Source organism: Carcharodon carcharias, chromosome 19 (genome assembly GCF_017639515.1).
Source record: "Carcharodon carcharias isolate sCarCar2 chromosome 19, sCarCar2.pri, whole genome shotgun sequence".
Lineage (NCBI taxonomy): Eukaryota > Metazoa > Chordata > Chondrichthyes > Lamniformes > Lamnidae > Carcharodon > Carcharodon carcharias.
In genome coordinates this window covers 43,059,693-43,075,338 of record NC_054485.1, presented here as the reverse complement: position 1 = coordinate 43,075,338, position 15,646 = coordinate 43,059,693, and the positions used below count along the sequence as shown (strand labels likewise).

At 41.3% G+C, this 15,646-nt stretch overlaps 1 protein-coding gene across 3 annotated transcripts in view; it reads left to right on the top strand.

Annotated features, from left to right (window-relative positions):
* Positions 1–15,646, top strand: part of angpt2b (angiopoietin 2b) — a 263,137-nt gene that overhangs the window by 179,473 nt on the left and 68,018 nt on the right. For all 3 annotated transcript variants that reach the window (XM_041212758.1, XM_041212757.1, XM_041212759.1), the window contains one exon: positions 8,873–9,039. In XM_041212758.1, coding sequence (XP_041068692.1) covers positions 8,873–9,039 — 167 coding nt within the window. The remainder of the gene's footprint in view (positions 1–8,872; positions 9,040–15,646) is intronic.

The following is a 15,646-nucleotide window of genomic DNA, read 5'->3' as shown; positions in this document are numbered from 1 at the left end:
TTTGCTTTTTGGGGTTCCTGTATGGTGAGTGCATTCCCTTTCGATTAAATGCCCCCACCACAGGGGAGTGCATTAAATTCTGCCCACTAGTCCCAGATTCCCTGTCGCGGGCACAGCACTGAATCAGTCTCCTGATTACCATGGCCTGAATCATCTGATCGGTGTGCGGGGTCAGGCCCCGCTCACTGACACATAAAATGATGTGCGGTGACATTGGGCATAAGTCCCGACGTCACTGCACGTCATTCCGATCTTCAGCTTGGCGGGCGCACACCAGAGTCGGCTGCGTGTCCGCAGAACTGTCAAAGGCCTATTAAGGTCATTTAACAACCACTTGAAATGATCGACAGGGCTGTCCAGCCAACCTTAAGGTTGGGGGGCAGGCGAAAAGCCCAGGTAACCTTCGCATTTATCATGAAACCATGAGTCCATGGGTGGGATGAGGTTTCATTAAAGCTTTATAAATTAAATTTAAAATTTTTTAAAAATTCATTGACTGTCACATGAGGAGACACATATGAATACTTTTTTTTCCTTATTTCAATTCTTCATAGGGTCAAAATAATCACCCTGAGGCAGTGCTGTGCCTCAGGGAGATTTCTGGGCTCTTGCGCACGCATGCGCACGAAGGAGTGCAAGCCCCGACCCTCCCTCCTTCCCCCACCCGCTCAGCGTTACTGGGTGCGCGTCCCGCTGGGTTAGCCCGCCCACGTAAAATGGCGGCGTGCAGCCGATCGCGGGCGGCAATCGGCTGTTCGCCCGCCCGACGGGGAGAAAATTCTCCCTCATGATTTGCTGTGTAACAGCCCATGTAAAGTCTGTGGACAACGGTAAACATAATGAATGGTAAGCACTGTTTTTTTACAACCGCTGACCACAAAATACAGGTTTTATGTCCCCTTATTCTTGATTTGTCCACCAGAGGAAATAGTTTCCCCATACCTAACCTGTCATTTTAAAAAATATTTTAAACACCATTATCTGAGTAGCCTCCAATCCTCTCAATACCACTGTTATCTAATTAAAGCAAAATACTGCAAACACTAGAAATCTGACATAAAAACAGAAATGCTCGAAAAACTCAGCAGATCTGGCAGCATCTGTGGAGAGAGAAATAGAGCTCATGTTTCGAGTCCGTATGAAGAAGACTCATACGGACTCGAAACGTTAACTCTGTTGCATTGTTATCTGCATTCCGGTTCAGTTTTTCCTGTGTTCTTGTACCCAAAGAGTAAATTCCTCAACTTACAAATTACCATAAAAAGAGGAAATTCTGTTTTAATATTATGATTTTACAAATAGCTAGTGTTAAATGAAGGCTGTCATCCTTCACTAACTTTCAAAATAGCAGATGGGACACTGGCAGTTTCGGAGAATGGCAGATAGCTTTTGTTCAGAAATCAATGAAGATAAAGGTACTTTTGCTGGTGAGCAAACCCAGAAAATTTCTGCTTGAAAGCATAATTTTTAGTTCCTTTCAAGTGTCAAAATAAGGCAGCTCTTCTCTATCAGGTATGAACAGTTGCAAACCATTATCCTTTAGTCTACCATGGTGATAAAACTGTTAACATTTGCTGCAAATAAATTATTTGAGCGTCAAGGAAATAAAATCCTTACAACCCAGAGATTATCTTATGCTTTTTTTTTTGTTTTCTATTCACCTCACTTCAATTATTGAAGGAAAAATAAAAGCTCCAGAAGACAATGTATACGCACATAAATTCTATGGGTGTGGCATTGGGCTATGTTAGTATCAAACTGGCAGACATTTTTTCACTGCGGCTGATCTGCTTTCCGCTGAAGCTCACAGAGTAATTGTTCAAACCTTTTGTCCGAGGCTCATTTCCTGTCTCACTGTTGCTTTTACTTGGTCTGAAATTAAAACTCTTGGAAATATTTTCCAAGTCAATGGAAAATAAAAACTGGAACAGTGTATATATATAAAATAAGCTGATAATTTTGCACTGCTGGTGTTGACTAATTTCATTACTGCCCCCCCATGTTTCAAACAATTTGCACTTTTTTAAACAGATGATTCAGTTTGCTTACTGAGGAACTTTTATTGATTGTAATAATACCTGCTGATTTTCCTGTGCCTGTATGTTTGTACAATAATTGTGGATGATTTTAGCCTATATGCGGTCTGACAATTTGGATTTTCTACCTTCTGAAGTGATAGATGGGAGTCACAACATTGCCCAGTAAGCAATGTACTGCAATTCAGCAACAGCAACTCTTTATTATAGTACCTTAAACTATAAAAAATCATCCCAAGGTACTTCACAGTAGTGAATCAGAGATGGAGAAGTTTGGGGAAAGCATTCAGAGCAAGGCTGAGTTAGCTGAAGGCACTGCCACCAAGGGGGAAGCAAAGGGACTTCAGAGTGCACATGAGGCGAGAGAAGGGCTAGAGAAGATTACAGCGATAAGGAGGGGTAAAGCTTTAAATTTGAGCTGTTGAAGGATTGGGAACCAATGTAGTGCAGCAAGCATACTGGTGATGGATGAGTGGAACTTGGTGACGGATGGGATATGGGGAGCAGAGGTTTTCAATGAGCTGATGTTTATGGAGGATGAGAGGCTGACCAGGGAAGCACTGGAATCGTAATGTCATGTGCCCATGTCCTAACTTGCATCAAGTCCTCATGCTTGTCTTCACTGACTTTTATTGACTCCAGGTTAAGCAGTGCCTGGATTTTAACTTTCTCACCCTTATTTTCAAATCTCTCCAGCCGCCCCACAACCCTCCGAGATATCTATTCCCCTCAAAATCTGGCTTCTGGATCTTCTTCCATTTTAATTGTGCCACCATTGGTAACAGTACTTTAGTTGCCTAGGCCACAAGCCGTGGAATTTTTTTTTTTAGTTCTTTCATGGGATGTAGGCATTGCTGGCTGGGCTAGCGATAATTGCACATCCTTCATTGCCCTTGAGAAGGTGGTGGTGAGCTGCCTTCTTGAACCACTGCAGTCCATGTGGTGTAGGTACACCCACATTGCTATTAGGCAGAGAGTTCCAAGATTTTGACCCAGCAACAGTGAAGGGATGGCTTTGGAAGTTTCTGTCAAAGGACACTTGGTGAGTTGCTGCATGCATCTTGTAGATGGTGCACACTGCTGCCACTCTCCATCAGTGGTGGAGGGAATGAATGTTTAGTGTGGTGGATAGGGTGCCAATCAAGCAAGCTGCTTTGTCCTAGATGGTGTCGAGCTTCTTGAGTGTTGTTTTTTTTTAATTCATTTTACGAGAAGTAAGTGTCGCCGAGTGGGCCAGCATTTATTGCCCATCCCTAATTGCCCTTGAGAAGGTGGTGGTGAGCTGCCTTCTTGAGCTGCTGCAGTCTATGTGGTGTAGATACACCCTCATTGCTGTTAGTGAGGGAGTTCCAGGATATTGACCCAGCGACAGTGAAGGAGCGACGATATATTTCCAAGTCAGGATGGTGAGTATCTTGGAGGGAAACTTCCAGTTGGTGGTGTTCCCATGTATCTGTTGCACTCATCCAGGCAAATGGAAAGTATTCCATCACTCCTCACTAGTGTCTTGTAGATGGTGGACAGGCTTTGGGGAGTCAAGAAGTGAGTAACTCACTGCAGGATTCCAGCCTCAGGTGACAAAGGCATGGATGAGTGTTTCAGTCACAGATGATCAGAGATGTTAAAGTGTTTCAGGGAAGGAAGTGGGCATTCTTTGTGCTGGAGAGGATATGGGATGCCAGCTCAATTCTAGGTCAAATAGGATGTCAAGCTTGCAAACAGCCTGGTTTAGCTTGAAAACACCAATGGAGGTGGAATTGAAGGAAATTGCACCAAATCCAGGACTGGATATCAGCAAAGCAATCTGAAAACTCAGGGGCAATGGAGAGTAAAATCAAGTGAGAGGCGCTCACACTGAGGTGGGCATCACTGCGGAATTGCATTGCAGGAGGATGTCAAAGGTTGCAAAAACGTCAAGAAGGGTGAGGAAGAATAATGTACGACAATCTGAGTCACAAATTTAACTTGTGTAATGATTAGGGCAGTTTCAGTAGTCTGGCATGGGCAGAAATCTTATTCAAGAGATCCAAATATAGAGTCTCAGAAAAGATGGGTACAGGTTTGGAAGACAACAACTTATCGAGCGAGTTTCAAGAACAAAGGCAGGTTGAAGATAGGATCATTGTTTGCAAGGACCAAGGGGTCATGGGGGTTTTTTTGAGGAATTGAGTCATATCAATTTTGAAAAGGAAAGGGACAATATCTGAGAAGAGGGACCTACTTATAATGTCCACAGGCCTGGAAGCCAAGAAGGGTATCTGAAAGGTAACCAGTTTAGTGGGAATGAGGTCAAGAGAGAAGGACACGGGGCACATGGACAATATGACTTTGGAGAGAACTTAGGATACGAGGTAGGGGAATATGGATAAAGTTTTAATAAGTTTGGCGGTCCTGATCTATAGGAACTTAGTGAGATAGGCAAAAGATAGAGAGGAATCCAGCACAATAAAAACAGAAAATGCTGGAAAAACTTAGCAGGTCTGGCAGCATCTGTGGAGAGAGAAACAGAGTTAACTTTTTGAGTCTGTATGACTTCTTCAGAGCTAAAGAGAAGTAGAAATTTCTGCATCATGCCACCACCAAACACATATTCCCCTCAACCCCTTGTCAGCATTCCATAGGGACCTTTCCCTCCAGGACACCCTGGTCCACTTTGCCATCACCCCCAACTCCTCATCCTTTTCCCACAGCACCTTCCCATGCAATCGCAGAAGGTGCAACACCTGCCCCTTTCCTTCCCCCTCCTCGCCATCCAAGGGCCCAAACATTCCTTTCAAGTGAAGCAGCACTTCACTTTTACCTCCTTCAATTTGGTCTACTTCATTTGCTGTTCACAATGTGGTCTCCTCTACATTGGGGAATCTAAATGCAGACTAGGTGAACGTTTTGCGAAACACCTTCGCTCAGTTCACAAGCATGACCCACACCTTCAGGTCACTTGCCATTTCAACATACCACCCTGCTCTCATGCCTACATGTCCATCCTTAGCCTGCTGCAATGTTCCAGTGAAGCCCAACGCAGACTGTAGGAACACCACCTCATCTTCCAATTAGGCATCTTACAGCCTTCCGGACTTAACATTGAGTTCAACAACGTCAGACCGTGAACTCTCTCCTCCATCTTTACCCCTTTTTCATCCAACTTTTTTATTTTATCTATTTTTTACTTTTTATTAATTTTATTTATTTATTTTTGTCCTTTTTGCCCAGTCCCCACCCCCATCCATAGGGCCATCTTTCATTTGTTTCTATGTTGTGCTTTCACAGAGCACTGACCCTTGTTCTGCTATTAACAAATTCTGCTATCTTACCTTTATGCCACTATCAGCACTTTCTTTAGTCTTTAACATTACCATTAGTACTCCCTTTGCCTTGTGCCCATGACACCTTTGTTAATATCTCTTGAGGTCCCATCTATCCCTGACCTTTTTTGCTCCACCTGCTCCACCCCCTCTTCAACAGAATAATTTTTCTACTTCTGTATAGCTCTGAAGAAGAGTCACATGGACTCAAAACCTTCATGCTGTTTATATCTCCACAGTTGCTGCCAGATCTGCTGAGTTTTTCCAGTTTTTATTCCAGGTTTGCAGCATCTGCAGTGTTTTGCTTTTATCTTAGAGGAATCCAGCAGAATTGTTTGACTAGGTCTATCCTATTTCATACAGAAGAGGCTTCATAAGTGACTTAGTCTAATTATGGCAGCTGTACTGTTGCAGGTCAGGAGCCAGAGAGAGTCCCAACTTGTGCTGTACTTAACCAGGGATTCAAACTTCTGATGGGCAGAGATAGGCTGTGTGGTGCCTCTAACACTGACTTTGCCATTATAGACCTAGGCTAGATGCCCTGAACTTGCCCATAGATTTACTCCAAGATACTCACATTGTTACTCACAGGCATTGGACCTGCGTTGAAAATCATTAACAGCAGAAGCTGTGTCAGGAAGCCCTCAAAATGTATTTAAAAATTCCGTTTTGCAGAACACCTTCGGTCTGTCCGCAAGCATTACCCTGACCTCCCTGCCACTTGCCATTTCAACACTCCACCCTGCTCTCATGCCCATATATCCGTCTTTGGCTTGCTGCGTTATTTCAGTGAAGCTCAACTCAAACTGGAGGAACAGCACCTCATCTTTCGACTAGCACTTTACAGCCTTGCGGACTGAATATTGAGTTCAACAATTTTAGATCATGAACTCTTCGATTCTCCCCCTTTTTTTTGCAATAATTTATATAGATTTTTCTTTTCCCACCTACTTCCATTATTTTTAAATGTATTTCCATCCATTGTTTTATCTCTACCTTTCAGCCTTTTTTGATTCCTTCACACCACCCCACCCCCACTAGGGCTATCTGTACCTTGCTCATCCTGCTTTCTACCCTTAATTAGCACATTCCTTAGATAATATCACCACCTTCAACACCTCTTTGTCCTTTTGTCTGTGACATCTTTTGGTTATCTCCACCGGCCTTCTATCCAGCTCTACTTGTCCCACCCCCCCCCCCCCCTTAAACCAGCTTATATTTCACGTCTCTTCTATTTTCACTTAGTTCTGTTGAAGGGTTATTCGGACTCGAAATGTTAACTGCGCTCCTCTCCGCAGATGCTGCCAGACCTGCATTTTTTGTATTTTGTATTTAAAAGTAAACCTGCTGAACAATTAACACCCCACTCACCCACCCCACCTGCCACCCTCCATCAATCTCCACCAACACCCCCCCTCATCCTCCACCCACTGCCACCCTCCAACCAGCCCCCACCCTTCATCACGCCACCAACCTCCACCCCATCTCACCCCTCCCCCCACTCCCAACCTGCTCTCAACACATTCCTTTTCTGGTTCCCAAATCCAATGAAACAAAGGGCAGAACTTTTACAGGCCCTCACCTTGTGTTTGCGAGGCAGAGGAGGATTTGCCTGTAAAATTACCCAGGTGGCCTTCACCCCACTCTCCTGCCTCCCCCAACCTGCCCTCAATTTTATGGGAGAGTGGATAGGGCCTGAAGCGGCCCACCTGCCCTCGCCCCAATTGAGGCATAATTTGGCCAAAAAATGGGCTTCCTCTCTCACCCCCATTGCGACACCCCCCCTAGCATTTACCTGCCTGCTGGCTCTGGGACTTCGACTTATTGGACTGCTTGTAATCCCAGTAGTGGCCACTGTTCCTCTGAGCATTAAATGGTTGAGGGGCAGCCAGCATCAGCAGGCATGCATTCCCTGACGACATTTTGGGTGGCGGGATAGAAAATCCATTAAATTCTGCCCAAAGTTCCTGGAGATTATGGTAGGTCATACAAACTTCTGACCCCATATAATTTGTCTAAATATTTGCTATGAATACCCATGAGGGAGAGAAGGAACCACAAAGTGTAAATATCCATAATGATACACAGGAGAACTTTATGATCAAATGTCTTCCAGTGATTTCAATTACGGGGATAAATATATTTTATTTTAATCTTAATTGTGGTGAGAAGAAGCTTTCTATCTAAAAATATAGATGTAGTTATAGAGAGCTCCATGTCTTGATGTATATCAAAATGTGAAAGCTTATATAGTAATTGACTGTTATTAGTTTTATTTTGGGGGTAGAATTTTGATTGCTTAAACTTGGAAAGCTCAGTATTTTTAATAATGGTCTAGTGTCATACCCAGGTAGCAATGTATTAATTTATTGGTAATTTAAATGTCATCATGTCATGTATGTTGAGGCCAAGATGAACTGACCATTTTAGAACACTCTATGCCCCTTTAAAAAGGATCTTTGTGATTAGATTCATTTTGTGCATACATGTCATTTTTTTCATTAACAGTGAAAAGCATTTATTTTCTCCTATATTCAAGGTTCTAACCTGCTGAAATTCCATTTATTTTTTTGTTTTTTTTTTGCAATTATCAGCACACTCTCCAGTCACCTAGGACCAAGTCTTGAATCACCCAAATTGATGAGATAAATGTCATTCCAATATCTTCAGGGGTCCTAAATAAAAAGTGTTTGGGTAATCTTGGTTTGGCTCCTTGCAGACTTGGCTCAACCGCACAATCCAGTACATAATTTGAAACTACTAGAAACAAATTCGCAAATCTAATTCAGCTGGCATAAAAAAAATACAGAGGAAGAAGTTTACTCTTTAGCGAAGGCATGTTTTTAGCAACTGTGAATAAACTACCTTGCTTATTACTAAGGTTGATTTGATCTATTGATCAATAAGCCCATAGATAATGCACAGGAGTTACCTGACATAACTTATTGTGCTCTGCGTGCTGTACTACAACAACCTACCTTGCCCTATTTCTGATGATACAAAGGTAGAACAAGCTGCTATTCAACATCTTTCTGGTTGATAAATAGTTTTTTTAATTGTAGATAGTCCTTGTGAAAAATATGCTCACACAATCCTTCTGTTACCTTTTTCCAAGCCTGTGATGTAACATGCATGGAAACTCTTCAAGTCATTTTAGCATGATCTTATTTTCCCAAAAATTGTATTTAAAATCTTCTGCTCTTTGTTCCATAGCACAAGTAGGAGAGTGATGGCAGGATGGCCCATTACAAAAGCATCCCTTTTTAAACAAAATATCACTGAATAAACTGGGCTAAATTTTGCATGTAATTGTATTCTATGCTAAGTGTCAAGAGTTATCAGTTTTTCTTGCAGCCATATGTATTATTAGCCTCAGATAACATTGTCATTTTATCTTAATTCAAAAGCAAATGCATTTAAGTGCAAATAGTTTTGAAATAAGTTACTATTCACAAAGTCTTGTTCCATCTGGGTCAGATCTTCTGTTCTTGTGTGATGCTACTTAATGATTATTTACAACTATTGTTTCATCAGGGTTTTGGAGACCCCTCAGGAGAATATTGGCTAGGAAATGAATTTGTTCACCTGCTTACCAGCCAGTCTCCTCATGTTCTACGCATTCAACTGAAGGACTGGAATGGAAATGAAGCATTTGCTGTCTTTGACCATTTCTTTCTGGGAAGTGAGGAGCAGAAGTATCGGTAAGTTAAATTTGAGAGATTTGAGTTGATTTGAAGGGTAGTATGCTATAAGTTAGTGGAGGTGTGAATTGGGTTGTAGAACACTGAAATTAGTTTGTTTTTTTGCTGGAAAAACAATTTCCCTGTGCCTTCCTGACCCCACACCATTTTCGTGTGATGTTTTGGTGGGCTGGGAAAGCTTTGGTGCAAAACACACACAAACTTCTTCCAATGTCAGGGCCCAACTATGAGGACCATTGAAAAATTGTTTTTCCTCCTGTACACTATTTTTGTATGTTGGTGTGGGTTTTGAAAGCCCTAAAAAATTGCCCCTCCTTGGATGATTAGCGACCATGGGGGAACTGTGCTGAGGAATCAGGAACATTCTGAAAACTAAATCTAAAGTATTTTGACACCTTCAAATATCACTATTTGCTGTATTGTAATGTAGATGTGTTTCTAATGCAATGATTCATCATAAGGACCTATCCTGCAAAGTAAGATGAACCTTACATTGACCAGCATTGTGTAATTGTTATCATTCACTACAATACTTTTCAAATTGTCCGAAGTGCCATAATGGATTAAAATGTAAGCAAAAAAATGTCCTGTCAGCTTCTGTAGTCATGCTTTCTGCTGTGATTTAAATTGACTGACAGCTCCAGCTGTTTAAAAAAAAGTGTTTTTGAAAGTTGAAAAAAAACTCCCTGCACTGCTCCTTTCTATTAATTGAAGGCACTCTGGTTTGAAATTGAAATGTGATACCATTATGTTCTGTCACTTTCAGGTAATGTAGCTTTAAGTTTTTGTTTTACAGCTGTCACCATTATGAATGATTGGCTGGTTTTCAAAGGCTATTAATGGCTTCAGCTCAGCAGGTGGTCTTTTGATCCAAGAATGATTGAAACTTTTAAGAGGCTGCAGTAACAGAATATGCCTTTGATGTGTTTTGGTTTGTTTAAAAATCTAATAGACACTAAAAGGATTACAATTATCTTTGTACTGGAGTAGTTCTTTTCTAGTATCAATGATAGTGTGTTTGAATTCAGAGCTTTATTAGATTGTTAGGGGTTTTTCCAATGATATTAAAATAATTTATATTGTTATTGCAATGTTATATGCTCCTGAGCACAATACATAGTACATACTGGGTGAGTGGCTATTGGGGATACATCGGGGCCTGGATATGGCATGGGAAATTTGAAGGGAATGGGGTGGCATAGAGTATTTGAGGAGGCATGGAGGTGGCATGGGGGAGCATGGAGGGGCATGGGGGAATGGTGGCATGTGATCTGAGGGGGCATAGGGTGTGTGGGGAGGGTGAGGTTTATGGGATCTTTAAACAATGTTGGGATCCAGGCTACTGTTTTGGAGAACCGAGGCAGGCATTCTAATTGGCCTGGCTCCGCATCCACACTCTTCAAGCACTCCATCATGTCTTGTAAAGTGCGCTGCGAATCCGACCCCAATGTGAAAAGACAAAAGTCCTGGGCAAGGTCACACATGGGTCGGGTGTGCATTTTGGAAGGGGCAAAATTATGCAGGTCTGGTTTTCCCGAGCCCACACAAAGATTCAGTGTCCAACTCTTGGACAGGCTCACTAGTTATGAATCTCAAATAATAACTTGCCAGGTATTATTTGTGTCTGATCACTTCATTGCAAAATGTATAAAATTGTCCATATACAGTTTTATTTATAAAATACAAATCAAATACGTGACCCATAACTACCTTTACTCACAGTGGTATTTTAAAGTCCACTGTAATTCTTTAAGACTTTGATTGAAACCAATTTTGCTTCACCTATCCCAATGTCTCCTCTTTAGGCTCAATGTCAATTTTTGTCTGACTATGTCCTTGTGAAGTTTTTGGTCATGTTATAAGCATTGCATACAAGCAAATTGATATTTATATAATAACAAGGACAGTCAGCATGGTTTTCTTCAGGGGGGCACATGTCTGACCAATTTGATTTAATTTTTCGAAGAGGTGACCAGGTGTGTAGATGAGGGCAATGCATTTGACTTAGTCTACGTGGACTTCAGCAAGGCTTTTGTTAAGGTCACGCATGGGAGACTGGTAATGAAGGTAAGAGCCCATGGGATCCAAGGAAATTTGGCAAATTGGATCCAGAATTGGCTGAGTGGCAGGATGCAGAGGGTGATGTTTGAAGGGTGTTTTTATGACTGGATGCCTGTGTCCAGTGGAGTTCCACAGGGATCAGTGTTGGATCCCTTGCTGTTTGTGGTACATACAAACGATTTAGACTAAAATGTAGGAGTGTTGATCAGTAAATTCGCGGATGACACGAAAATTGGTGGGGTGTTAAATAATGAGGAGGATAGCCTTAGATTACAGGAGGATATAGAAGGGCTGGTCAGATGGGCTGATCAGTGGCAAATGGAATTTAATTCGGATAAGTGTGAGATGATGCATTTGGGCAGGACAAACAAGGCCTGGGAATACACGATGAATGGTAGGACCCTGGGAAGTACCGAGAATCAGAGGGACCTTGGTGCACATGTCCACCGGTCCCTTAAGGTAGCAGGACAGGTAGATAAGGTGGTTAAGAAGGCATATGGGATACTTGCCTTTATTAGCCAAGGTATAGGATATAACAGCAGGGAGGGTATGCTGGAACTGTATAAAACGCTGGTTAGGCCACAGCCAGAGTATTGCATGCAGTTCTGGAATCCGCATTATAGGAAGGATGTGATTACACCAGAGAGAGTGTAGAGGAAATTTACCAGGATGTTGCCTGGGCTGGAGAGTTTTAGTTATGAGGAGAGATTGGATAGACTGGAGTTATTTTCCTTGGAGCAGAGGAGATTTAGGGGGGACATGATTGAGGTGTATAAAGTTATGAGGGGCATAGATAGGATGGACAGGAAGGAACTTCTCCCCTTGGTGGAGGGATCAATAACCAGGGGCATAGATTTAAGGTAAGGGGCAAGAGGTTTAGAGGGGATGTGAGGAAGAATTTTTTCACCCAGAGGGTGGTGGGAATCTGGAACTCATTGCATCAAAGGGTGGTAGAGGCAGAAACCCTCATAACATTTAAGAAGTGTTTGGATGTGCACTTGCAATGCCATGGCATACAAAGCTATGGGCCTAGTGCTGGAAAATGGGATTCGAATAGTTAGGTACTTGTTTGACCGGCACAGATTCAATGGGCCAAAGGGCCTCCATGACTCTATAACAGGACAATATTATTGTTGGATATGTATTGTTTAGTCACATTTCTAATATTCAGTCACTGAATTCAGTGTTAACTGGACTGGACCACTGATAACCCTGTGTCAATTTTTTTTTTTAACTTTTTGCATGGTCTTGCATTTGTATAAAGCCATCTCCCATGCCAATGAGATCAAGAACTTGTTACAAGCAAGATCATAGATATGGGCCGGGATTTTCCGGCCTTGCCATGGCGGGACCCGCCACACGAGATTCACGAGAAAGTCCACTGACTTTCAGCGGGACTGGAGGTGGGCGGGGCCAGAAAATCCCACCCATTGTATTTCTCTCAAGCTTACAAGCACACTTTATCACTTTGCTGCCTAGCTATTGCTGGGGGTTGGGGGGGGTGGGGGTGGTGCGGGATGGGTGGTGAACATTCAATATGTGTCCATAAGGAGTGCAAATAACTAGGATCTAGTGTATTTTCCTTCTTGGATTCAGTTGTGTCCTGAAATAGATCCTGCATCCCTTACATTCCACCATTGATCTTCACTGCCCAATTTGTAGAAGTACATAATGAACAAAGAACTATAGCAGTACATTTTCCTTTAACATTCAATTTGATTATTGTCTTCTGTATGAGTCTTTGTGTGTATGTTTTCAATAGACAGGCTATTCATTCTTTGGTGAGATATGGTCAGAATAAAACATCTAAGCTATTTTGTTTTTCAGACAGCAAGTAAACAAATGGATTAACACCTATGATTGGACTTGCTATTAACTTAATCAGTACAACTTGTTTTTGAAAATAGTATGAAATAATTCCTCATGTCAGGAAGCAAGAAAAACTTTACATAGGTGCTTTTCACCTCCTCAGGATGCCCCTTAGCACTTTACAGCTAATAGAGTACTTTTGAAGCGTAGCCACTATTGTAATGTAGGAAACAGTGCAGCCAATTTGCACACAGCAAACACCCATTAAAAGCAATGTGATAATGACTAAATAATCTGATTTTTAGTGGTGTTGGTTGAGGGGTAAATCATGACCATGCTAGTGTGGAAGGTCCCCTGCTCTTCTTCAAAAGAATACTGTGAGATAGTTTATGTCTACCTAAGCAGGAAAACAAGGTTTCAATTTACCCTCTCTCCTGGAAAATTGATATTTTTGTTTCGCCAAAATAAGCCTGTTTTGGTCAAATTAAAATAATATCCACTTTACACCCTGATCCTAAACTTCTTGGTGAAAGCCTGTTCTAGTAGTTCTTTGCTTTATAAAAACCTTACCATCAGCGTATAATCTGCTCCTGTTTTATCTCAGTGTTCGTTTCACAACCATAGGAGTAGGACCCATGTCAAACAGCCCCTGTTGAGTTGTCACAGTCAGGGAATTTTCAATACAATGCACGTTAAACATTTATTAATTACTAGATAATTGCTTTCACTCTTTACAGGAACAATATCAATTGTATGAATACACTTTAAAAACCCAACATTCAAATATACCCTTTTGTTGGAAAAGCTGGTGAAAAACACTTGTATTTGTGTTCTCACCAGGATAACATTGCTCTGCATTAGTCCTGCTTGGATCCTGTATTGTTCGGTTTCAATAATAATTTGTTTTAATTAACATTCAATCTTCTGAATAACTAATTGTCAGAATTAATCTCCTAACACTGGGTCTATCAGCTTCAAGAAGTAACAACCCAAATATTCTGAAACTAAAGTCAATGCTTGTAAGCTTTATTTGAAAATGTCTATTTTGAAAATACATAGCTACTACTGACAAATGGCCCTTCTAAAATGATAGCTTACATTAACCGATATTTTTCACAAAAACAAATGCACCTTTTTTCCTTGCCTTTAAATTGGGCAGTTTCCCTGGAGCTTTCATGAGCAGAGTGTATTGTTTGGGGGTTTATCATTAACCTATATAAAAAGAAGCACAATAACTATGTAAGAAAAATAGGTCATCAACTCTGGTACTGGAGGTGACAGTGGAGTTCCCAACTGAGAATTTCTATATAATTAACATCAAACTGTTGATCAAAAATATAAATGTCGTTATTGGTAAAGAGGCAAAGTCCACAAGTTTCAGTGAAATGAAGCTTGAGATTGCCAGTTGATCTTATGCCTGCAACTATGGCCAGCCTTGAAGATTTGTGCAGTATTGGAGTGTTATGAATGTGCATGATGCCTAATGTGGATATTGCCCATTTCTGCGTTGCTATACATTATGTATGTTAGGTGTGCACCTCCCCACACCAGCACAGGAAAACCCACTCAACTATGGGCTAGATTTTGCAGTCAGTCTCAAAGCAACAGCGTGTGCTACTGACCTAAAAAAAAAATCTGCACATAAAGATCTGGTGATCTCTGTGGTGCGGACTTGCCCTTTCCAGTTGGCAGTTTAAATCTGGCACCTTGTCAAGGGGATCTCTTGGCATGCAGCAGCAGTGATGTTGGTAAGTAGGTAAGCAGCCTATCAAAATGAAGCATTCACACACATAAAATAACAGAAAATAAAGAACTCTTAATATCCTCCACCTTTAATTAAAATTTTTGAAAAGCCAAATAAATGTTTATGATTGGACTTGAAAGCTAATATAATGAGAAAAAAAAACTTATTTTCTTTAAACGTGGACTCTTTTTGGACATAATGAAGAAATCTGACAATAGCTTTTCATGGTCAGTGAGCAAGTTAACAGTAATAATTAAGCCAGTGTGCCTTTAAAAATGCAGTTACATTTAATGTAACAAGGTTTAATTTTTACAAGAGTTATTTTACAGTGAGACTAGCCACATAATAATGAAAGTTCTCATCAATTTAAAGATTTCCCATTGATTGCAGTCTGGGAGTCCCTCAACAGCACACCCTTTGGAGAAGTGTAGAATCGCTGATGGTAATGTCTGGATTTCCATGTTATACTGCCCATGTGTCGAATTCAGAAGTTGCTGTTCCAGCTGTTGCAAAATAGCAAATTTGCTATCCATTTGTAAAGATAGCAAATGCTGACAGTTTTGCTGTCATTCCAATGTAAAATCCATGCCAATGTTTTTCCTGTGCCTGAGAATACAGTTGAGAGTATCTCTAAGCAACAATCAGTCATCAATATATACCAGTATTGTTTATTAAATGAAACTTGAGAGGTCTGCTATTTTGCAGGACAGGTTTAATAAACAAGCATTGGATCACGTTATCTAAGGGGAAAGAGAGCTTTCTGATGTGTGCTAACCGATGAAAATGCTACTTGTCCCAGTCAACATCATTAGTGTTGCACAAAACATTGTTTGGCAGGCTACAAATAAAACCAGCTTCTTTCTCCTGGATTCAGTTCAGTTCAAAACCTTTAAGATCCTTTACAACATGTCGAGAGGTGCTGTATGGCTGCCAGTCCACACATAATCATGCCCAGAAAAGCACCACAAGCCTCGTTGGTATCTAAGCCAAACT